At 34.7% G+C, this 26,442-nt stretch overlaps 2 protein-coding genes across 3 annotated transcripts; one reads left to right on the forward strand and one right to left on the reverse strand.

Moving 5' to 3' along the window:
* Positions 1 to 400: 400 nt before the first annotated feature.
* On the forward strand, positions 401 to 2,266 carry LOC109086039 (gamma-glutamylaminecyclotransferase B-like). Of its 2 annotated transcripts, XM_019100526.2 has the most exons (3): positions 549 to 594; positions 627 to 680; positions 1,626 to 2,266. In XM_019100526.2, the coding sequence occupies exon 3, from the start codon at positions 1,659 to 1,661 to the stop codon at positions 2,124 to 2,126; it is 468 nt and encodes a 155-aa protein (XP_018956071.1). In that variant the 5' UTR covers positions 549 to 594; positions 627 to 680; positions 1,626 to 1,658; the 3' UTR covers positions 2,127 to 2,266. The 2 variants fall into 2 exon arrangements, with proteins under 2 accessions (XP_018956070.1, XP_018956071.1); XM_019100525.2 differs by lacking the exons at positions 549 to 594; positions 627 to 680 and adding an exon at positions 401 to 543 and having other exon boundaries at positions 1,626 to 2,265.
* Positions 2,267 to 3,711: 1,445 nt separating this feature from the next.
* LOC109086073 (FERM, ARHGEF and pleckstrin domain-containing protein 1-like) lies at positions 3,712 to 26,442 on the reverse strand (the record flags this gene model as incomplete). The annotated part of the gene is made up of 13 exons (XM_042745120.1): positions 3,712 to 4,581; positions 5,517 to 5,668; positions 5,827 to 5,934; positions 9,228 to 9,391; positions 10,620 to 10,732; positions 14,901 to 14,983; positions 15,510 to 15,599; positions 16,447 to 16,515; positions 16,602 to 16,732; positions 16,809 to 17,046; positions 17,413 to 17,494; positions 18,732 to 18,865; positions 26,281 to 26,442. Coding segments are annotated over 13 exons (1,608 nt in total), but the record flags the coding sequence as incomplete, so codon positions are not given.

Raw genomic sequence — 26,442 nt, forward strand, 5'->3', positions numbered from 1 at the left:
TCTAAGGTTCATCTAAGACCTGTCAAGGAACAGATTGGAGTGGAGATGTTTTCATTATCAAAAACGTTTGTATAACTAAGCATTTATGATTATACGTGCATTATGTATAATTCAAAACAAAACTTTTAAAAATGTTAATGTGTTTTTAATTATTTCTAGTGCAGTACAAGTAATGTTACTTTAATTTAGAAAAGCCTTTACGCAGATACACAGACTAACCACTAGATGGCGTCATTTCACCACTATAACAGTTAACAGCACACAGCCACTGGAACTGATCCTCGTTCATGTGAATGTCGGGAAACTTTTCAATACTAAAGTGTTTAAGATTTAGTGTCATTAATAAGTGTGTGTAGTTTGACAAGCCTGAATTTCAGTTTACTAATTTTGTAATATTACATTAAAATAACGCGCATGTCCGGGAAACTCATGAATATCCATGTTTGCTCCGCCTACTAAAATCTCAGAAACCGAAAATCTCTCATTAGCAACGGCAAACATTCAGAAGGCGGGACCCGCTTTGAAACGCAACATTAATTGCAGGTGAGTGACAATTCAGCTATATCCACTGAACAATGAGGCTAGTATTTTGCAGTCTGTCTTGATCATAGACTGTATAAAAACAGGTCTTGATTTGTGGACTAGCGTTCAGCGGTTGTTAGGGATTCATTATATTATTGGTAAGATAAGTCGTGTTCTTCCCGTTTAGATGTTTGGAGAACTGATTTAACATCAGCGAGTATCTATGTGCATCATATGATAAGAGTTTATGTGCTTAGTGCTGCTGTGTTTTCATGTGAACTGCGGTCATATCTGATCATCTGCTCTTTTAAATGAGCGTACAAGACAGCTTGGCTTGAATAAAGGCAATTTCCTCGAAACTTTACCGTCCGAAAACGTTTTGAACGTCAATTTATTACATATGCATACTGTAGCCTATATTTGTATTTTTCATGCTTTTATTATGCGATAAACAACAAATTGTCAGATTTATATAATAAGCATATCTAATTATATTAACTGTTAATTCTATTGTATAATTATAATTATACATAAATATGCATGTAACAATAAATATGTAAATAATATGTAAAAGACATGAACATCTGTCATTCTGCATTTTTACTTTTAGATAAATATTGTTTGGGTCAACATTTGACACTTTATTTCAATATTTTTTTTTTTTTTTTTTAATGCTAAGGTTTCCTACAGCTGTTTTTCTGCTGTGTGCAACAAATCATATAGAAAAAATTAAATGTCTGTTTAAATATCTGTCAAAGGTGATATAAAACCATACAAATGTTTATACACTTCATTGCCTAATATTTGTTAGATATTTTGTTCCAGACACTGGCCCTCAGCATTAAAAAAAACTTTTGAGATTTTAGATCAGTTGCTTTTAAACAAAAACATTTGCTTAAATTACTAACTTCTATAATGCTTAACGGATCACAAGATTAATTTCTTTAAATAAATTTTAATTAATTAGTAGTTGTAGAAATATCATGAGACGTCGAATTCAGTTTATTGATCTTTTCCACGCACCTCTGGATGAAAACCGGTCAAAAAGACCTTTGATTGTCAGTGAGTTAATTTTGAAAGATGATGTGTCTCTTTCACCACAGAGCATTGTTAGTGTCGTCTTTCCTGCCGTTCACATGTATCTTGTCTTCGTCTACGGCACGCTGAAGAAAGGCCAGCCCAACTTCAAGATGCTGGATGCTGCCAACGGCCGGGCCGAGTTCCTCGCTCACGCTCGAACCGTAGAGCGATACCCGCTCGTGATCGCCACCAAAGACAATATCCCCTTCCTGCTGAACGTGCCCGGGACGGGTCAGCGTGTCCACGGTGAAATCTACAGCGTGGACCAGCAGATGCTGCACTTCCTGGACAGGTTTGAAGGCTGTCCAGAGATGTACCAGCGCACTGCAGTCCAGCTGGAGGTGCAGGACGGGGACGGTGAAGGGGAAAACACACTGAAGCCTGGAAGCGTTGTGGAGACATTTGTGTACAGCACGACTACATACCAACCTGAGTGGCTCCAAAAGCCAACATATGAGAGTTATGATGCGAATGGTGATCATGGACTGGAATATGTATCTCGTGAGGACAGAAGCCCTAAGTAAACACTGTACTGGTATCAGTTAACAGGGTCCAGAATTTCACATTTTACCACACCTGCCAGTGTCACGTGACTTTCTATTCAGATGTTTTACAAAAATTATTTTTTAATAGATAAATATATTTCTGATCTTATGACACTGAGATTTAGCTAATTATTCCCTTGCATATTAGTGACTATTAAAAAAAAAATCAGAAATTCCATACATTAAATAAAACAAACAAAAATAAATAAACAAACTATTATTTAAAATAAAAAAAAACTTTTGTTGTTGTTGTTAAAGAGGGGAGACAACAATTAGGAAATATACTGGTCTTTGATGTCTTCACGTCTCTCAGGGAAACCCACCACAACATCACAGCTCATTTCGTTTTATTCAATTCTGAAACCCCTTTTTTTTATTTATTGGCACTCGGCAAGTATTAATTGTGGACCCTTATTGTTAATGTGGTGTCAGATGACATTTATTTAAATTTGTGGTATATAAATATGTGATACCATAAAAAGTACCAGGCTCAAAGGACAGATTTATAAGGAAATTCATTCAAGGGACATTAATAGAGTCAACTGTAAAAGGATCTGAGTACAATCTATTATAATATGTAAAAAATTATGGACACAATCTTGAATAAATGTAGTGCTCTAGCATAACACACTAGTGCTGTATATCTAGAGATCAGGTATATTTGTCAATATGCTGTAGAAGCATTTATTATGAGTTTTCTAAATTGCACTTTACAATAAAATAATTACATTTTTTCATTTTTGTTTTTTTCAAAATGTAAGTGACAAACGCAGCACATCTATATATATATATATATGGATTTGTTTATTCTGAAACATTCACACAGTGTCAAACATACATTTCTGCCAACATATAATCCATATTGTTTTTTTTTTGTCGTTGTTTTTTTTATATATATATATATATGCGCATTAAGAAAGAATTAAAATGCTTAAAAAAAAGGTTGAGGAAGAGAAGAATTTTGGCACTCAAGCAGTTTGACGAAAAGGCAGCTTCCTTCTTTTTTTTTTCTTGTACCATGACAGAATAATGTGAAACTCTGAGGGATTGTGTAGCGAATCCCTCACAAAACTAGTGTGGAGTGGTTCACAGTTAGTATCAAAACTTGTATAAAAATGACATCCTACAAAAGAAAGGTTTGAGTGCGGTAAAAACGCTTGAAGGCAGCATGTGCCGTAAAACCAACCTAAAACATTACAAATCCAGCGTGTGCATAGATGCATCTACAGGTGTGAGCTGAGACGCACAGGTCATTTCACCCCCCAAAAAATTTCATGAAATACTCAAAATTAGTGAAAATCAGTTTTTCTGAAAAAAAAAAAAAAAGATAGAAAGAAGAAATTTTAATTCTGCACAAAAAGCAATGTATTGTAAACTAACATAACTAGCAATGTTATGTAAACTAACAATTGTACTATATATGCGTTTGCATTAGAATAATAAAAAATTCAGGGCAAATAGTCATGGAAAAAAAACGAAACCCCTTTAAATTGTGAAAAAAAAAAAAAAAAAAAATCAAATTTTTTATGCAAAAAGAAAAAACAATTTAATTATAATTTTTTTTTTTTTTTTTTTTTTCTTCTCCAAGCAATTCTGGAGTGAAATATGACCTGCACATTGTTTTTTTTGTTTTTTTACTGAGATGTAGACAAAAACCATTTAAAAACATCAGACCAGAAGTCAGTAATAAAAGCGTAGACTTACTACATTTAAAAACAGTCCAGAGATGTTTCACTGACAACCTTTCCAGGCATTAGGCCTCATTCATGAAACACCAACAGAAGAAATTCATGTGTAAATTGTTCGTAAAACCATTCTCAGATTAAACGTCACATTCAATTCAACATAACCAGTCTCACGTTCACTAAAGCCTTCAATAAACCATTTACAGAACACTCTCATATACAAATCAATAAAACATTCAAAAGAATAAATCATCGCATTCAACATAACCACTGCATTCAATTCAATAAAGCATTCTTACAAATTTTACAAATGATTTACACAAATAATTTCTTGCATTTCATGAACGAGGACTGTTGTTTAATTACAAGGATTTTGTGTCTTTTGTAAATTTAAAATGAACTGTAAAACTGGAAGTGTTTCCCTTTGACCTGATGTTATGATAATGTGTGTATTTCCTGGCACTGAATCCATATTCTCGTGTAGCTACTGTACTTTCAAAACTTCACATCTAAACCCATTCAAAGCCTTCTAAATTTTTCAATAAAGTGAAACAACGATATAGCACACAAAAAAACTTCCATAAGAAACATGTTAGTGTGTTGAGAGGACCTGATAGAGAACCTGACGTGTGTGTGTGTGTTCAGGCAGACTGTCGAGGGTCTTTGGTCAGTAGACGTGCGGCTCTTTGCGGCTCAGTGAGCGGATGTGACTGGAGGAGCAGGTGGCGCTGCGGATCACCTCCATCCACCTACAACACAACATATCAACAAACATGGAGTACAATAAAGCTTCCCATAATGCAATGCAACTGGACTTGAGATTAAATTTCCAGTGTTCTGAATAGACCACAAGAAATATCAAGTTTTAACATCTCAACTCTTTGGACTGTCTACACATACATAGATTATATATATACACACACACACAGATATTATATATATATATATAATATATATATATATATATATCTAATAATATATATATATATATATATATATATATATATATATATTACATACATACACACACACACACGTATCACGTCTCTGAAGCTGTGAGTTTAATTACCTCCTTGTTGCTAAGAAATATAATGTAGCGATTCAGTATTAAAGTTATTTTACTAATAAAAGTTACGGGGCAGTGTTGACAATAAGCTTCTGTGCTCCTGAATGTTTCTGTGTGATCTCCGCTCTCTGTGTGCGACTGATGTGTGTGTGCGCGTGCGTGTCAATTAAAGCAATCCATTAATACAGAACAGTGATTAAACTGACTTGGCACTACCTATACATTAAACAATATTTTGTATTATGTTTCTGTAACAAAATATGTTATACTTTTAGTTATTTTTAGAAGTACTTTTAGCATGTTACATGTAGTACTTGTAGCATGTTTCTGTAATAGAGTATTTTTACTATGGAAACATACTACAAAAATAAAAGTATAATATATTTTGTTAATGGAACAACATAAATGCATATATATATATATATATATATATATATATATATATATATATATATATATATATTAAATATATTAATTTTGTTTATTCATTTAAATTAATTGATTTACTCATTTAAATTAACTAACTTTTATTCTGAAAATGGCTATTTGTTGGACCTTCTGTATACTGTGTAGTATCACTTAGTCTTTCAGTATTTTGGTTTATCTTTGTTGCCGTACCTCTCAAACGTGTACTCGCTCTCAGATCTGAAATAGTAGACGTGTGATTTGAAATGGAGCTTGAAGACGTAGTCTTTGTGGATGTTCTCAGACTCCGAGGGAATGGTGATGGAGTATCCCAGCAGAGGAAGGCTGGCCAGAGGATATTCATCCTGCAGAGAGACTCTTAGATTAAATACGGCCAAAGACTCCTGCCACATTACTCACATTCTGCTCAGAGAATCAATTCAAAATTGTGGAAAACATTAATAATATTTAATATTAATAAATAATTGAATGTTAATAGTAATATCTTATGAACATTTCTGACCTGGTGTGTTTTGTAGAAGAACAGACTGAAGTTGGTGAAGACCACCCATAACTTCTGCCAACCGTTGCTGTTTTTGAACTTTCTCAGCAGATTCCCAGACAGCTGATTCTGAACAATAAAGACAAGAGAGAGAGTGAGAGAGAGAGAGAGAGAGGAGCGTGTGAAAGAGAGAGAGAGAGAGAGAGAGAGAAAACAGAGAAAATGCTTCAGATACAACTAGGGTCTAAAATCAACATCATCTATATTATTAATATATTTAATTTAATAATATATTAAATTTTTTACAAAGTATATATCTGGGGCTATATATATATATATATATATATATATATATATATATATATATATATATATATATATATATATATATATAAACTAATTAATAAAAAAACAACTTTGAAATTAAAGTGAAAACAGAAAATATAAAAATCTAATTCAAAATATTAAAAACTATAACAGTACATCAATGATACTAAATTAATGATTGTTATATTGAGTTAGTATTTAGTAATCAGTATATTTGATTGTCTCATCACTGATGTCAGTCTTATATTGTGATTTAAATCATGCATTCAATGCAAATCACAATTTTAACAATTTTAAAAATTGCAGTTTGCAGTTTCTAAAAGGGTTAGAGGTCATTAGGCCAGTTATTTGGTTTTTATTTACCAAAGGCAATTTCTTACTAGGTTTGTTTTTTTGTACAGCTGTATATTTTGGACCCTGGGCACAACAAAGGTATGAGACTGGCAGTATATTCATTTAATTTTACTATTGATAAACTGCACATCTGAACAGAAATAGAGTCATTCATACAGGATGTGTTCTTGTGGACTGTCTGCACTCCTTTTAATTGTTAGTTTATGTACACATGCGTCAGACAGACATCTTCAGCCATGTAATTGCGTCTCAGTTTATTCAGCATTTCATGGTATGATTGCTGCATTATTTGTTGTAGTGTCAATTAAAATAGTTTAACTCCATTCTAACTGTTTTAAATGCAGGAACGCATCCTATATAAATGTCCCTCAAGTCCTCTTCAAGCAGCAGGTTAAAACACTGATAAACAGCGTCACACCTGTGCTGTTAGTGAACAACTGAAGATCATTCAAAGACATTCAACAACATTCAAAGAGAGAAAGGCACTGAACTGAAACACCATCACAACCCAAAGTACAGTCAGTGTTCAGAGGACACGACAAACCAATTGGCGTTTGATAAATGCATCCATATTAGTTATTATATATGCACAGATCTAGAAAGTCCAGCTCAGTTACGAGCAGGTTGTTCAATTAAGGGCAGTAATATAAACGTCAAACCATCTTTCACCTGAACAAATCATTGATGTGTGACATTTCTGCTGATAAACTGCAGGAACGTCAAATCCACTGCTGTCATTTGAAGCAGTGTTATTTTAACGTTATTCATATATTATTGTAGTATATATTAATCATTTGAAATAGGTTTTAGTTTTATACAAGTAATTTTGTTATGTGCATTATTATTATTTGTATTATTAGTAGTACTACTATTGTTATTATTATTCTCACAACAAATAAATAAAACTGTAAAATTAAAGTGAAATAAAATAACATGGCATATTATTATTATGATTAAAAATAGAATGAAATATTGTTGCTACTAAATGCACTTTTATTTTTATTAGATCTTTTAATATATGTATTTACTTTTAATTCCTTCTTATTTCAGTTCTAGTTTTAGTAATTTAAGTATTTATTTTTAAATAAATTAATTGTAATTAAAAAAACTATATTAGCATTTATTATTCAGCTTTATATATATATAGTGATACTGATATTTAATTTCTTATTTCAGTTATAATAATTTAAATACTTAAAACTAATTTTCAGTTAGTTGCAGTGTCAAAACATTTTTTAGATTTTTAAAGAATATTTGTTTTTGTTGTTTTATTCCAGCTTTATTTCAATTAGCTTTTCTTGTGCTCAACAAACAAATCATTGTAAGTGAAATGGTACGTTATACAGCGTCCATGTTTTACCTCTCTATTCCTGCAGGTTTCACTAAAGCAGAGGCTTTGGACACGATACCAACACACCAGAGAGAGAGACACGGGCCCCTGGGCCCTGAGTGGGGCCGCAATGGGAGCCTCTGACCGACTGACTGGACTAGGGTCCTCTAACACAGCGCAGGACAGAGAAACACAGAAACACAGAGAGAGACATGAGAGACACACTGGGACAGGACAGAATCCGAACGAGGAGGAAGAAATGATACGGCCTGAAGATCTGAAGAGGAAACAACACGAGGAAGACGACAGCAGGAACCTGAATGTTCAAGACTCAACTAATACAAAACACAAAAACACTGCACAAACACTTCTTAATGAGTTTAGAATTAGTCTTTCCATTAAAAACATCTAAAAATCCTTAAAACAAGGTAAATCTATTATATATATATATTTAAAACTTTGAGGTCAGTAATTTTGTAAAAAAAAAAAAAAATAATAATAATATTAATAATGTTATATATATATATATATATATATATATATATATATATATAATATATATATATATATATGAACTTTCTATCCATCAAAGAATCCTGAAATAAAAATCTATCAAGGTTTTTTTTTTTATATAAAAATTATGAAGCAGCACAACTGTTTATAACATTGATAATAATCATTAATGCATGTTTGAGCAGCAAATCAGCATATTAAAATTCAGCTTTGCATCACAGGAATAAATTACATTTAATATTACAATAGAAAACAATTATTTTAAATTGTAATAATATTTCAAAATATTACTGTTTTTTTTACTGTATTTTTGATCAAATAAATTATGCATTATTTAATGCGCAAAAACATGAAAATCTCAAAGACCTCAAACTTTTAACAGTAATGTATATATAAATACAGTACTAGTGAAATATAAAATACAAAATTGTAAAATATAATAATATATATTTCTTTTAGAATCTAAATTTAACTTATGCGGTGCTGCTTCTCAAAGTAAAAAATGATCCTGTATTAAGGATTTGTAGATATTTGAACTGGATAATTAGACAGAGACACTCATTAAGAACTGGATTTTCTGCAGTGAATGTAAATTCTGTAATAATTTATTCAGCTTCATGTGTTTGCACACTTGTACGTGATTATTTTCACATTCAAGTTGAGTTGAATCTGATAAGGCTTTCAGCTACCAATGTAACTCTCTGCTTTATTTAACATGTTTCATTTCAGATTTATAATCGTAAAAATGTTGAATGGTGCACAAATTCCATGTGGGACCAATTACGAGTGATGCCTTGAAAACAGTCGCAGTTCCCAGAGGAGAGAAAGAGAAAGAGAGGAAGGTTAAACACAAACACAGAGACTGGAGCTCTGAAACAGGACGGCTGTGCTCCGGTACCTCTAACGCTACGCTAAAATCCACCATGGACACGCTGGTGTTGCGATGCCAGCACACGTGAACCGTGGTGTTACCACGGTGAGGCGTCTGCCGCTCGAGAGATGTCCGTGAGGCACTCAGGTCATCTTCTGATTCCTGGTCAGCGCTAGATTCCTCAGGGGATTCTGGGAAATATGGGAAGAGCAGCCATTTAACAAGAAAAGAATGAAAGGTTGTGATATCGATAGGTTATATGTTTATAAATCAAATTTTTCCTCCAGGTACTGCAGAGTCCCATGGCAATATCAGGGGTATATAAATATGGTAATCATGGCATATATCAAAGTACTATAGTATTACTGTCTGATTTCATCTCTCTATTTTTGGATGTACTATGGTACAGATATGGTAATACAACGGTACTAAAATTAATTTACATGGTACTCCTAACTATCATGAATACCATAGTAATAACAAACTACCATGTTCGATTAATATTATTATGTTATTTATTATTATTTAATATTATTATTATTATTATGTATATAGCATTTTTAGTTTTTTTGGAAGTACCAACTACTACCAGTGTTGTATTACCATTATACCATTGTATTACCAAATTACAATTATCCATTTTTGTAAGGTTATTTAGAGTTTTTATTTAAAATAACAATAATAAAGAAATAAAACTTTATATAAATATATTCTAAAATAATTAAAACTAATAATGATAATAAAAAATAATAATTTTATATATGAAATTAATAATATCAATAAATAAAGTAAATAAATAATGTATGCCATATATATGTAATAATAATAATAATAATAATAATAATAATAATAAATTAATAAGCAAGCAAACAAACATATTTCACAGAAAATGAAAACATTCAATATAAAGCAGATAGACGTTCTCCTCTGTGTCTTATATTTGACCTTATGAAAATCTTTCTGACTTCAATGACAGGCAATACAATCTATCAATACACTGAAATCAGGTGTGAGCTCATGCATCCGGTCACGAGAGAGAACAGAGAGGAAACAGTTTCTTCACAATGACTTCAAACTCCATGTCTAGATGACAGGAACAATATGATGAAAAAAAGGAGAAAAGATTTAGCTAATGTGAATAAAGCAGAAGAAAAAAGCATGTGTGTGTATCAGACTGACACGAAGAAGAGCTGCTGAAGGACTGCAGGACTGGAAACCTGTGAAACATGAAGCTGAGATCCAGTGCATACACTGTTCACTACTGCTCTTATGACACACTCAAAAACATACGGATGTCATTGCATTAGACAACAAAACATCAAAGCACTACTCATATAAAACATATATTTCTATGTCATGAAGCTCTTTGTAAGCACTGGCCTGTGTCAGATCAGATAATGAAAACGGTCAGTGACTTACTGCTGTCAGTGAAACTGCTGGACAGGATCTCAGCCGAGGGGCCATTGCATTTGTCTGCCAGTTCAATGGCCATCTTGATGTCCTCCACCCACTTCTCCATCTCAGACGCTGAACTGTGGAGGGAACTGTGGATGTTAGTACTGCAGCTACTGTCAATTAAAGTGCTAAGACAGTGATACTATTACTGCAGGGAAGGGACACAGCACATAGTAGACCAATAAATATTTACTAAAATGTAATTCAGTACTCATTTTACTCAGTTCACACAGAAGACAGCGCGCGCAAAGAGAGACGCGTCTCTGACGCCCGAGCCCCGAGTGAAGTATCTTTCCACATCTTTCTTGCACTTGAATGAACAAATACATACAAAAGTGTATCAAAATACCCATCTTTGCGAGTAACTTCGTAGCTTTAACAATGATTAATCTATATTTAAACCTATATTTAATTAATACAGTGGAGTAGAGCACTGATCGGGGCATTTTTTGCTTTATTTCAGACTACCTCTGTTCCACTCATCGCAATGATTTTTTTGTCAAAATGTCATTTGTGTGGAAATATTATGTTAATATTATATCTAGTCTGTAAATGGCCATTAACAGAGGCTAGCGACGCTGAAGATGAATGCAAAGAGGAGAAAATACAGTAGTAGACAGAGCAAGATCGCGGTTCACTTTGTGCAAAATATAGGAAGAAAATCCTAAATATTGGATTTTATATGGATGTGTTTCTGAGGGGAACTGACTGTTTTCAGAAAAGTTTACATGGCATTTCCTTTTTATCTTGGCTCAGTATAATGCATTTAAAGTATTGGTGATATGCACAGCGCTGCTTTGTGTACAGCAGTAACCAGGTAAACGCTGCTGTTCCATGAGCGCCACCTGCTGTCAGAGAGTGAATCTGCGTCTCATTCAGCCCATCTGCTGTTTCAGTTTCATGCAGGACTTTTATGTAGCATAATTTCACAAAGCTAAAGTCAGACCATTCTGTTTTTGCTTTAAATTTGGAAATTATACCATCTAATTTAAATCAAACATTGCACATGCTAGTGTCTGTTCTTTTACTGAACTAAATGATTTTTATTACTACAAAAAAATCAAAACAACGGTGGGGGTCGGTGCTGCGGTGGGCAAGTGACGTAACCAGTGTTGGGGCTTAACACCAGTATCACTGTCAGCACCATCTATCGCGGCAAGCCTACCACTCATTTCAAATGGCTATGAAAAATCAAGGTGAAACAGTGAAGAAAATGCAATGTTATTTTACATGTGATTATTCGATTTCTGTACCTGGACACCTACAAACATAAAATTGTAAATCATTTATTTTGTATCTTTGCTCTATATATTCAGTTGTGCTATTGCTTGTAATTTGTTCATCTGTTCCTATTTACTGACTGTTCACCTGTCTTTAGTAATGATTGAAATTTATATTTGTCAGGCTAGTAGTTTTGGCTGAAATTGAAATCGAGAATTGTAAAATTGAATTCGCATCTAAAATATTGGTGTCATATAAGCTTATTTATTAGAATACAAGATAACATAAATCAAAAACAATGAAAATGGCAACTATTTTATTTATTTATAAATTTTTTGTGGCAGGGCCAGTGAAAATGTTGGCAGGGTAAGTAATAATTTGAACCACTGGCCCGGAAGCACTTTATTTTACAGTACGTGTACTCCCCTGGTACATACATGGTAAATATCTTGTACCTACAGGCAAATGAGTGGTCACACAAGGTACTTACCTGAAGTGTATGTACATGGTAACAGATAAGAAACACGGCTCTAGTTAACAGTCGTACATGCATGGTAATTAGTTTGTACATACAGACAAGTCTGGGTAATAATGGTCACTAACAGGTAGTGTCAGTACATGGTAACTAATTAGATACTTTACTGTAATTACTAATGTATATACGGTGAATATGTAGCACTTACGGACAAGTGGGTATAAACAGGCACGTCCTTACAGTATCCGTATATGGTAACTAATAAGCCACATAATGATATGTACATGGTAAATGAGTAGCACCTACGGAAAAATGTGGTATTATGTGGTAACAAACAAGACACTTACTGTACTTGGTATACACGTGGTAAATATGTAGCACTTACCAACAAGTGTGAGTAATAACAGTCACTAACAGGTAGTGTCAGTATATGGTAACTAATAAGACATATTACGATACTTACTAATGGTATTTACTGTACATGGTAAAGTCTAACAAAGTTTGAAGAACTGGTAATTCCTGTGTAATGTTTATGTAAAATGGTGCACTTTATTTTACCGTCCTATTACCATATACTTCCAATGTACATACTTGTGTATGTACCTATTAGTTAATGTACAGAATAAGTTATGCGGTACTTAAGTTGGGGGGTATAAATATGGACCAAGGTACTTGGTGAGTAATTGATGGTAGATGCCATTGCAGTTAACTTGACTTATCTTTAACAACACTGATTCTCTTAAATAATTGGTCCAATAGGGATTTTTGATGACGTACATTCCTAATAATTATGTATGTAGACAGGTTTATTTTGGAATTATATAGTAGCTACCAGACTCATCAGCACTTGCAACTGATTATCATGTGTCTAAATCCCTTTGTAAAAGGACTGTGCCTGCTAAGCATTAACACTATGCAGTGCTGCACAGTTACTACCGTGTTCCCAACCAAGTTCCAAACTGCAATGGCATCTACCATCAATTACTCAATATGTACCTTGGTCCATGTTTATACCCCCCAACTTGAGTACCGCATAACTTACTCTGTACATTAACTAATAGGTACATACACGAGTATATACATAGGAAGCATATGGAAATAGGACGGTAAAATGAAGTGCACCATTTCACATAAATATTATACAGGAATTACCAGTTCTTCAAACTTTGTAAGCACTGTTGTGGAGAGCAATTTAGCATTAAAAGTCCTACACAAGCAACTGAAAAATAGTCCTCTTTTTATTAAGTAAGGTTAGGACTTACCAAGTGTACCGTAAATAGCAAGTTCAGTGTGTGTCTTGTTTGTTACCACATAATACCACATTGTTCTGTAGGTGCTACATATTTACCATGAACATATTATTAGTAAGTATAGTAATGTGTCTTAGTTACCATGTACTGACACTACCTGTTATTGACCATTATTATCCAGACTTGTCTGTATGTACAAACTAATTACCATGCATGTACAAATGTTAAGTACAGCCGTGTTTCTTATCTGTTACCATGTACATACACTTCAGGTAAGTACCTTGTGTCTCCACTCATTTGCCTGTAGGTACAAGATATTTACCATGTATGTACCAGGGGAGTACACGTACTGTAAAATAAAATGCAACCATTATGGTGATTTAGTAATATTAATATTATTATTCATATTATTAAATATACTTCTGCTATTAATTATTATTGTTAAAAACAAAAAAGTCTTATTATTATCTGATTATAATTAGTAGTACAATTATTATTATTTATACATCATAGTAAACAACAATAATTGTTAAAATTGTTTACTATTATTACTAATATTAATAGTAATATAAATAATAATATATAATTATGTAAATATATAAATAGAACAGCAACAATAAATAATAACTATTATTATTGTTATTAGTATTATGAATATTATTATTCATATTATTACATATAATACTACAACTACTACTGCTGCTGCTATATTATTATTATTATTAGTAGTAGTAGTAGTAGTATTTTTAAAAAGGCTTGTAGTTACTTTTTGGCTTGAACTGTGGTCTGTACTATCAGAATTCAATGACAGGTCTATCCATTAAAATATCCTGTAGTATTTCCGGTTGTTGTTGTTATTTTTTTTGTTGTTGTTTTTTTCTGCTGTTGTATTCATTCAGTATAGATTTTCCTCAAACTCATTTCAGTAAATGTTTCTGAAACAGCTTTTATGTAATGTTGCAATACAACTGCACTAGATCACAGAACAATAACATTGCATAACTCTTTATAATCTGCTGATACTGAATGTGATTTCCTTGGAACTGCGTTTCACAATTTATATAATCATCATGATGCTCCCATGGGTTTCTTGAGCACGGCACACAATAAAAAGGAAAGTAGGCCAACTTATTTTATCTTTCATTTGCACATTGAACATGCATTTGATATTTTAACCCTTTTCCTCAGACAGACAAGGACATAAGACAGCATGGACACCGATAAGCATAAAGCCAGCCGTCAATGTAATAATTAACCAGTTAAACCCTGAACATGTTAGCTAGTGAATATGTTAATTACCTGGCAGCCACCACGACGGACTGTCTCTGTCCAAACAGAGTGAAGGAATGTGGGACGCCCCATTCATCCTCACTTTCACGGATCTACACAAACAGACCAACATGACAGATTAACCCATCAGTTAGAAACATGCTGACCATGTGGATGCATTTTACACAGAAACACACATATTCCACCTCAAAGTCAAAAGAAGAAAAATAAAACCAATTTTTGCATAAATTAATCTCATCATTAATGTACTGAGGTCTGAATATAAGCATTCATTATTTTTCAATTAAAACCTCATCAAGACAACAATTTAACATCTGAATGCTGCGTGTTTCTGGATAATTACATTTACATGCAATATGCAATTTTGGGAGAAGCGCTGGAGCTGCGGCCTGCAGAACAATAGAGCTCCTGTTTGTGTGAATGTGCAATTAGTAACTAGAGATGGAGGCAGCGGGAACGTGGCCAAAACAAACAGTCAGAGTGCACTAAAATACAGGGAATGTTGTTGTATATCGAAAAGTACTGTCAATGAAAAGAGTTATATAATATATGTATAAACCTGAAAGAAGCATCACTGTTTGTCCAAGTCAAAAATGAATCAAATACAGTATTACCCACCGTCATGCCGTACAGAGGAAGCTGGCCATGCACTTTGAACTGATTGGAAGCCGTCATCCCTCGACTCGTGTACATCAGAACATCATTGAACTGAAAACAAATTCAAGATAAATGTTCATTATTTTACCTCTCCTAAAAACATCAAGAAAGATGATTGACTTAAATTGGCATTCCAAGGCACTTTCAAGATCATCATAGTAATACTTTAGTACGGTTCCAAATAATATAATATCATGGTAGGTTTTTTTTTTTTTTTTTAAGAAAAATCAATACTTTAGTAATAATACAATTAAATAAAACAATATATATATATATATATATATATATATATATAATATATATATATATATATATATATATATATATATATATATAAATAATTTTATAAAACACAAAATATAACAAAAACAAACATAACAAATAAATAAATACATAAATAATAAATTTTATTAAATAAAAAATACATATAGTAAAAACATTAAAATAAAACATTAAAAATATCCAAAAACTAAAATATGAATAATTTAAAAAACAAACTAAATAAAATAAAAAATATGATCAAATAAAATATTAATGAATAAAAAATCCAAATAAAAAAAAGATAAAATGATTAAATAAATTAAAAGAAAACAAATATAAAATTAAAAACAACAAAATAAAACAAATATTGCAAATCTAGAAATTAAACAGAAAATAATAAATTATCAAATAAAACAACAACAACAAATAATAGAAATCAAAGGATAATAAATTATGAAATAAAACATTAGTATGAAGTACTTTTGTACTATTCACTGTACATTTAGCAATCATAGCAATCAAACCACCACAGTACTTCTAATAAGGATGCTGCATGGGTCATAATTCTAACAAACCATCTAGCTGTGATAGAAGTCTAGTACTATGTAACTAGTTTATGGAAGCAAGCAGCTCTCACCAAGAAGAACATTCTCTGCTGAAGACCTTTTCCAGAGAGTTTGCTGAGACAACCAAGTCTGATAAACTCCTGACAAAACAGACACAACCAGGTCAACGAGAGAGATCAAAGCATTCAGGAACAAGATTGAGTCATTTTTGATTTCAAGAACTAACCCGTCCAGGAAGTGCAAGATTGTCGATGCCAGTGAGGTCTTTCTTGAGCTCTAGAAGCTTCTGGAAGTTCTCCATCTTAATGAGGGTGCCGTGAAGCTGCACAACCATCTCAGAAACATCAGCAAGCGCAGCTGGAACAGACGAAAAGCATCTTTAGATCATTAAAGGACTGAGATTGAAGGCTGAAGCAGCTGTCGGATGTAGTACCTCGCGAGTCTCTGAAGTCGTCATGTGTCGGTGGATAGTGTTTGCAGAGTCGCTCGAGGATCTGTTTGTAGTGCATGAGGCGGTGCAGCGGCCGCAGGAAGAAGATGTTGAGCGGCAGGTAACAGACCTTCTGCAGCTCAAAGTCTCGACACAGACCCTCCAGCTTCCGGGACGAGCGACACATCCTCTCCAGCTCCAGCAACGCTTCCGAATGCTTCTGAAAATTAGCCGTCAGCAGCTGAGAAGCCAAAGAGTTCATTGAGTTAATTCATCTGTGGTGGTGGCATCAAATAATAATAATATTATGGCACTTCAAAGAATACAATAGTTTTACCATCACACCATGGCCAAAAAAACATTATCTTGATGTGTCATGATACTCGATGATGATACTCAAAGAATGCAACGGTAAAAATGATATACATTTATTATTTTGAAGAGATGTTTTCAAACATTTGGATGACAATTTTTATTTCCTATTTAATATCCAATTTTATATTCCCATGTTATACCTCACAGCCAAGCTCTAGAGAACAACACAATGTCCAAAACACATATCTCACTGATATCAAAGAGGATCACAGAAAGATCTAGATGTTCTGACCTTCAAACCCTGGATATTCTTCAGCATGACATCTCCAATACGCTGGTAGTCTCCTTTGATGTGTGCGTTTGATCTGCCTTCCCTGGGAACAGTGAATAGAATTAATTTCATATTTTTATATATATATATATATATATACACATACATACATACATACACACACATATATATAATATATATGAACTGAAGTTCTTATGTCATCCAGTAGATGTCTCTGTTGAACATCGGACCATGCAGACTTACTGAGTACATGAACATCAGTGAACTCAGTGTCATCTATCACACTGTTGAGCAATTCCCTGCTCCTCACCAAGAGCCATCACACCAGCCACCACACACAAAAACCTCCATTTATCATCCCGTCCTTTAACACGGGTCCAAACCCGCTCCCCACAGAGCAGAATTAAACATTACAGCCGCACTGGAGAACATTTAAGTCGGCAGAGCTGCAATATTACTGTCAGGCAACATTATGTGTATAGTCTGATACTACAGGTTTGTTCTGTGTGCCATGACTTAATGCTTTTACAACATTTCTAATGACTTATGCTCTAAAAAACATGAGATGGCAGGTGTGGCTGATGGTACAATGTTAATTTGGATAATATGGAGATATAGAATCACACTATATATATATATATATTTTTTTTTTTTTTTAATGTAATATAGAATAAATACACTTAATTTTTTTTTTTTATATATAAAACGAATATACTATAGTAATTTGCCAAATTATAATATTATATAAATAATTATTTAAAAATTATTTAAAAAATACTATCAATAAATATTGATATTAATTTATTTTACAAATAATATTGATCATGGTCAAGGTTGATAAATGCTGGTCAATCTAGAGACTAGAAAAAACTTAATTTCTTAATTTGTGAAGACTGTTGACTAAACAAATCTTGCAACCTGGAGGGGGACACCAGAAAACAAGCATCAAATTATGCAATATTATGAACATAAAGGGTTTTGTTAGGACCAAAATGTAGCAGAAAATGTTTAACTGTTATTAAAATAATGTCATTTTCACATTATCTGTATGTAAAATATAATTTCCTGTTTTTATTTTTATTAGACTTTTTGCTGGTTGACATGGCCTAGGCATTTCAATCATGTGAGGTTAATTTCATATCATGTTATGACCAACTAGATCTGATTTGGTGTAACTGTTGTTTGACTTGCAGATGAAAAGGCATCAAACAATGTATTAAAATACTGAATGACACATTGAGGTGTGTCTGTTATGGTTGGAGCAGTTGGTACACATTCCTGACACCAATATAACAAACACATTTAACTGAAATACACACCACTGAGCCAGTCGCTGCTCCACGTCTTTCAGAAAGGTCTCGTGAAATTTGTACACCGGTTCAAAATTGGCAAATATGAGATTCCTCAAGGAATCCGGAAAGGCTTCATCCTTCCCTACAGACTTCTGAAAGGACTGAAAACATACAGAAAGGGAAGAGAAGCATAAGAATATAATATTTTCATAGCATTTATGTTCTGGATGAGTTGTAGAAGAATGTAGCTCATCAAACTCTTATTCAAAATCAATTATCCATGATATGAGCCTTTAAACTGTCTACAGTAAATGGAGGAACACATCAACCCCCTGAAGCTTTTGTAGATGTTTTCTATCGTCACATCAAACACTATAAAACCATTTGACTTCTTGATATAGATCCAAACATGAGATCAGCAGACACAGTGCGATGACTATCTCAAACAGACTGTGTGATGTGATAGCCGAAGAATCCATGAATAAAGACTCTTTGTCTCTTTATTCTCATGTTCTGGACACTGCAAAACATCCACTGCGACTTCAGTCCATGCAAAAAATATTCTACACCAAGACACACCCTAGAAACCACCCAAGAATCCTTAGCAACATATTAGCAACCAACCAAAAACCTTAGCAACCACCTAGCAACATGTTAGCAACTATTCAGAACATACTAAGAATTGCTTAACACCCTAGCAACAAATCAAAAAACCTTAGATTCCACCTAGCAACTACTCAGAACACCCTAGAAACTGCTTATTAACATCCTAGCAACCAAACAAAAAACCTTAGGAACCTCCTGGCAACATGTAAACAATTATCCACAACACCCTAGAAAGTGCTTTTTAAAACCATAGCATCCAGCCAAAAACATTAGCAACCACATGCTGGTGATTATCCAGAACACACTAACAACTGGAAAACCTTAGCAACAACCTAGCAACATTCTGGTAATTATCCACAACGCCCTAATGCTTATTAAGTACACAGTATATGAACCAACTTAAAAAGAAAAGAAAAAACTCTGCAAACATGCTAACAATTATACAGAACACCCTAGTAACTGTTTACTATAACCATAGCAACCACCTAAAAACATACTGGGAATTATTCAGAACACTCAAACAACTGCTTATTAACCAGAGCTCTGCTATTAACACCCTAACAACCAATCAGAAAAAATTAGCAATCATTTAGCAACATATTAGCAATTATTCACAAAACCTTAGCAACTGCTTTTAACACCTGAGCAGCAACCTTAGCAGGCACCTAGCAACATTCTTCAGACTACGTTAGCAGATGCTTATTAACACTCTAACAAGCAAACAAAAAATGTAGCATATTGGTGATTATTCAGAAAACCCTAGCAAACGCTTATTATCATAGCGACCACCTAGAAACATGCTAGTGATTATCCAAAACACCACAGCAACTTCTTATTAACACCCTAGCAACAACCTTAGCGACCACCTAGAAACATGCTAGTGATTATCCAAAACACCACAGCAACTTCTTATTAACACCCTAGCAACAACCTTAGCGACCACCTAGAAACATGCTAGTGATTATCCAAAACACCACAGCAACTTCTTATTAACACCCTAGCAACAACCTTAGCGACCACCTAGAAACATGCTAGTGATTATCCAAAGCACCACAGCAACTTCTTATTAACACCGTAGCAACAACCTTAGCGACCACCTAGAAACATGCTAGTGATTATCCAAAAACACCACAGCAACTTCTTATTAACACCCTAGCAACAACCTTAGCGACCACCTAGAAACATGCTAGTGATTATCCAAAACACCACAGCAACTTCTTATTAACACCCTAGCAACAACCTTAGCGACCACCTAGAAACATGCTAGTGATTATCCAAAGCACCACAGCAACTTCTTATTAACACCGTAGCAACAACCTTAGCGACCACCTAGAAACATGCTAGTGATTATCCAAAACACCACAGCAACTTCTTATTAACACCCTAGCAACAACCTTAGCAACCACCTAGAAACGTGCTGGGGATTATACAGAACACCCTAGAAACTGCTTATTAACCCTAGCAACATTTGGGCGATTATCCAAAATACCCTAAAACCCTAGCAACCATCTAGAAAAGGCCTAGCATCCCCCTAAATCCCCCTAACAACTCCCCACCCAAACACCTAGACCAAAAAAAGTACTGTGTACTGGAACACTGTAGTGTTGTTGTGGCGCTCAACTCACTAGCAGTACAGATGGCTGTGTGGAGATCTAGAAGATGTTTAAACTGTTAAACATATGCAGCTGTAATAATGCGAGCAGGCGAATGGGTGGGTTTGGTGGTCTGGGATCCAAACAGCAGCCTCAGATCCAGAAGCCAAAAGGAAATATTTATGAGATGTGTAAATGCATCGCCCTGCTGCTTCTTTCCACTACCTTGTAAGACATCAAAGAGATGCGTTACAAAGCAGACATACAGACAGGAGGAGGCAAACAGTACAACAGAACAACAACCACTACACCTTATCTTAAAGGCTCAAGCTAACCTTTCATTTGTAAATGGATCAATTAACAATATACACTAAAACATCCTGATTATTGTATTATGTTTTGTGTAAATGTTTCTCTTTAACCTCCAGAAAAAATTGATATAAACATCAAAAATGACAATAAACTTTCGGTCAAAAAAGACTTCAAAATGGTATAAAAAAGACTTGTTGTCATAATGTATTACAGGCAATTGCCTCGCAACAAACCAGAACACCCTAAAAACTTTTTAAAAACCTAGCAACCAACCAAAATAAGAAGAAAAAAAAGAAACACTCAAAAAAAAAACACCCAAAGCACCCTGGCAATGCCCTACGCAACACCCGAAACATCTCTGCACAAGCCTAACAGCGTCCTAACAACCACCAGAAAACATTAAGGACTGCACAGCAATGCCCAAGAAACTAAGAGAAAGAAACCCTAGCACTGTCCAAACACTTTCCTAGAAAACCTTAGCTACTGGATGAAAGCCTCCCGGTTTTCATCCAAAATATCCTAAATTGTGTTCCGAAGATGAACAAAGCTTTTACGGGTTTGGAACGACATGGGGTTAAGTGATTAACAGTGTTAATTTCGTTAACGAAGACGACGGCGAAAAATATTCATTAACGAACATTTTTTCTGTGACGAAGACGAGACGTTGACGAGCTAAAAATAATATCTGATCACGAAATTATGACGAAATTTATGCCGCATTTTCGTTAACTAGACGAGTCTGGACTATAATGTTATTTGAGGACTACCAGACATTCAAAATGCATTTCTTTAGGCTTTTGTCTTTCAAAATGTGCGTCCCTGTCATTGGATTGCGATCGGATAAGGGGCGTTTGCATATCTAGTCAGTATAGCAGCCGCAGTGGATGCATAGACTACAAAAACGCGAACTAGCGATCTGAAACAATGGCCTCAGCACCCGAAGGGGTATGGATAAGGTAACCAGACGTCCCGTTTTTCCCCGGAGTCACAATTCGTTGTCGATTAACTTAAAATCTAGCTAATAAAAGACATCCGAAATCACGCTGATAGAAGTGTTCTCTCTTTCGCGCGCGCGCACGCTCCACTTCCTCAGTTCTCATATACAGCGCGCAATCAGTTCTCAACGCTCAAATACACACACAGCAGTCTAAATGTTTATCGTGTAGAGTATCTCACGTAAATACAGTAGGTTATGGATTAAGTGAACGTGAACAGGTGGGTGAAAACTGAACGTGTGTCAGTATTTCATGCATGCCTTCTGTCTTAAAAGGACAGCCATTCCAAATTAAATACCTATCTGTCATTAATGTTAACCAACAAAAGATGTTAAATAAATGTATACATGTTAAGTAAAACCTACAGTATCTGAAAAATGAGTTTAATTTGTATCTCTATTGTATTTGTCTTATTGTGCTTCTTTAAATATATATATATACTATTTATATAAGTTGCTCCTTTTTCACTTAAAGAGAAAGTTCACCCAAAAATGAAAATTGTCACAATTTATTCAAGATTTTCCAAATTCAGTCCTTGATTCAAATTCCTCATAAGCTTAATTGATTTGGTCTGAAGAGAGAAAGAATTAATGATTATTTTAATTTGAAAACTACATATAAAATCGCTACCAAAATAAATTCTGGTAACTACAGTTTGGCTAAAACTATTGACTAAAAGTAGTGACTAAAAGTTGACTAAAATGCAATGACTTTTCGTAGACTAAAACTAGCCTAAAACTATGAAAGACTCAAATGACTAAAATGTGACTAAGACTATTAAGCATTTTCGTCTCAAGACTAAGACTAAATCAAAAACGCCTGCCAAAATTAACACTGGTGATTAATGACGAAATTTTCATTTTTGGGTGGAGTAACCCTTTAAGACTGGTTTGTGGTCCAGGGTCACATATGCTTTGCAGCTGACAGGTCCTCACAGAATCCCCAGGTTTTACAAGTTGGATGTGCTGTTCTTGGCATCTCAAGTGCTTTCAGTGAGTCACTAACCTCACTTATTCTCCTAGTTTATTGCTATCTGCAATTGGGTCACAGTTTGTTACTGAATATAGCAGTTGACAATGTGCCAGCCTATGTACATTTTTATATGTGTGCTTTTGTTATGTAAAATGCATGGTGCTTCCTTGCTTCTGTTGTTGTGTCTGTCCTGTATTAGTGCAGCTTGTTTATTCTGGCCAGATATGATAATTTAGAATACCTAAGCTAAGGTGCTCATTGGTCTAGCTCCACCTACCAGCTACGGGCTTCCCATGCGGCATCACCTATTGGTTGGAAATTGTATGTTCTACCCCCTGCTTGGTGTGGTCTTAGGCCTTGGTTCAGGCTGATCTTTGTCGGATTAACAGTGGGATTATACATCGCTCCCATAAAATTGTTATCGGAAAAAGTATAGTTCAGGAACCGGTATCGAAGTCAAGATATCGGTATCATTTATTTTTTTTTTTTTTTTTTTACAATACCCAGCCCTAGCTCTAACAACTAATAATAAAAATTAGCAACCATCGAGCAAGACTACTCAACAACCAAAATTTTTTGCAACAGCCTAAAGATGCACTAACAACTACCAGAAACCATTAACTACCACCTAGCAACCAAAAACACCTTAGCAACTGCTTAGCAACACTCTAGCAACAACTCAAAACAATCTAGCAACAGCTTATTAATGCCGTAGCAACTAGTGCTGGGCGGTTTGACCAAAAATTTATATCACGTTTTTTTTCTAAATTATGCCGGTTTCCCGGTTTATGACGTTTTTTTTTTTTTTCTCATGCATAATCAGGTGTACAATGCATTTTCTGCTGGCTGATATTCCAAGACGTGCTTTTAGCCCACCAGCACTTGCATAAAATGGTTGTTTGGTCGACGTCGGATTTTTGGAAACCAAAAACCATCCAAACAACAGACCAGGCTCCTCTTTTTGGCACAAGTTCTTCTGTGTCATGTTCTACTAGTTCTGCAGCATCTATCTTCCCTGTAACGCCTGTTTCACACATACTCCGTCTGCAGTGGGACGCGTTTGCAGTCCGCTACTGATCCGCGGCTGTTTAGTCCACAAACACAACATTAGTTTATTTTTTTATTTTCATATCATGTAAAAAAACACACATATATACATATACATATACATATATATATATATACATATACATATACATATATATATATATTATGTTTTTTTTTTTTTTTTTTTTATCAGCATTGTGAGTCTTTTATCACAGAACAGTAACAATCTTTCATAGTTATAGACATTAGTTAACTCATTAAATATAAACAACATATTTTTCATGCATTTGAATTCTAGGTTTGTATAATAAGCTGCTCAAGCAAGCGGCAAAACATTTAAACACAACAATTAGCCTACTTTTCTTGTTAAAATATTTCAAATTAAAACACCACAGACAGAAACAGTCTCGTGCCTTTTGCATTTAAATCTGTATCACAAGCAATCGCACGGGTCTTAATGAACTTTGTTTTTCTGCCTCCATAAAAGTGAATATATATATAGTTTTCCTTGTTTATCTAAAAGTGCACTTTTTCTTGTTTTAAACCTAGCCAAAAACCCATGTGTTGCGTGTGAAACAGCTTTAATTAGTATACATTTATTGTGAAATGACTGCATTTCCGTGTAAATCCATGTTCATTTTTCCCGCGAACAATGCGCTTTCACAATTCAGCGCCTGCAGCACAGCAAAAATAGACGCACCGCTCCTGGAACGCACTGACGGACCGCAACCTCGTGCAGTACGAACGCTGGAATCCGTTAACATGGGTGCGTAAAAAAAATTACGCAACGCATATGCACTGCAGACGGAGTATGTGTGAAACAGGCGTTATAAAGTAAAACCAGAGCACTACTGTGTTTACCCTCACCACGCCTCGCTGTCGCTGCTTAGAAGTGCAACATTGTAAAGGGTCCGTCTGAAACAGTGTGCCGCGGCCGCGGCGCAGCATAACGTTCAGAACGTTGAGTAATTAAATACATCAGTATGGCGGTATATTAAAAATGAATATCGTAACGAAAATATACACCGGTTTTCGGTGTAAACCGGTATACCGCCCAGCACTAGTAGCAACCACAAAAACAATTAAGCAACTGCTTAGCAACACTGTACCATAGCAACTGCCTAGCAACAAGGTTCCAAACAAGGTTTAAAAAATACTGAGAAAGTTAGCGGCCTATACTTGTCTCTGTATATGTGAGTATTTAAAAACTAATATTAAACTTCAATAACAGCATAAGTCACAGCTGGAATGTCCCAGATAATCAATTAGACTTAGATTGAGGTATTTACTGTTACCCCCTTTCCACCAAGGCAGTTTGAGTGCTGGTTTGGAGCCAGAGCCTAGTTTCAAATCGGTTCTTTGTCTTTTGACAGCCAAAGCACCAGCTCCGAACTAGGAAAAGTGGTATATAAGTAGCACCAAAACATTGCTTGTCTAGAAGTAAGAACTGCTTGCGTCAAGGGCTGGGGGCGGGGTTACTGTGACCAACAAGATGAACAGAAACTTTTGACCACCATTTTTGAAATAGCAGCTAAACACGAACACGTTGAATTTGCCGTGTTTGGATGCTGATGTAGATTTACAAAGCCATGAACATCAATAGGAATGCAATGTCCACCATTGCTGATAGTGTGTTTAGGCTTGTTCGGGCTGCGCGGACCAGTTGGTGTGCCGCGGGAATGACTGGATAGCAGACGACTCTCTCTATGCTTTTGGATTGCTTTTCCTGTGATTTGGTGTCGTGCGCCAGTCGGTCTGCATGGCGCCGATGCATCTCGAACAAGCCTGTTCTGTTTGGCACTGCTGCACTAGCGTTACTGGGAAAGATAGACCTGGCTCTGTGGTGGCTCTCTAGCCCGTGGAAAGGCAAACCGGTTTTTATAAGGCTCGTCAGTTGAACCAACTCCAAACCAGCAATAGCACTGGCTCTGAACTAGCACCTGGTTCATGCTGGTGGAAAAGGTGTATGTGAAGCTAATGCTGACACAAAAACAACAATCATCCTGTAAACATAACGGCTATATGAGATTGCTTGGGTATTTACAGTCTTACCACAGTAATGACCTCCAGATCCTTCAGATACGTCCTCTCTGTGGTCAAGAGCTCTTTGGCGATGAAGTACGCTTTATCAGTCGGGAACCTCTGTGAGCAGAAGAAAGAAATAATTAAATTACATTGAATTGAATTGAATTGAATTGAATTGAATTGAATTAA

This window comes from Cyprinus carpio, chromosome B19 (assembly GCF_018340385.1).
Source record: "Cyprinus carpio isolate SPL01 chromosome B19, ASM1834038v1, whole genome shotgun sequence".
Taxonomy (NCBI): Eukaryota; Metazoa; Chordata; class Actinopteri; order Cypriniformes; family Cyprinidae; genus Cyprinus; species Cyprinus carpio.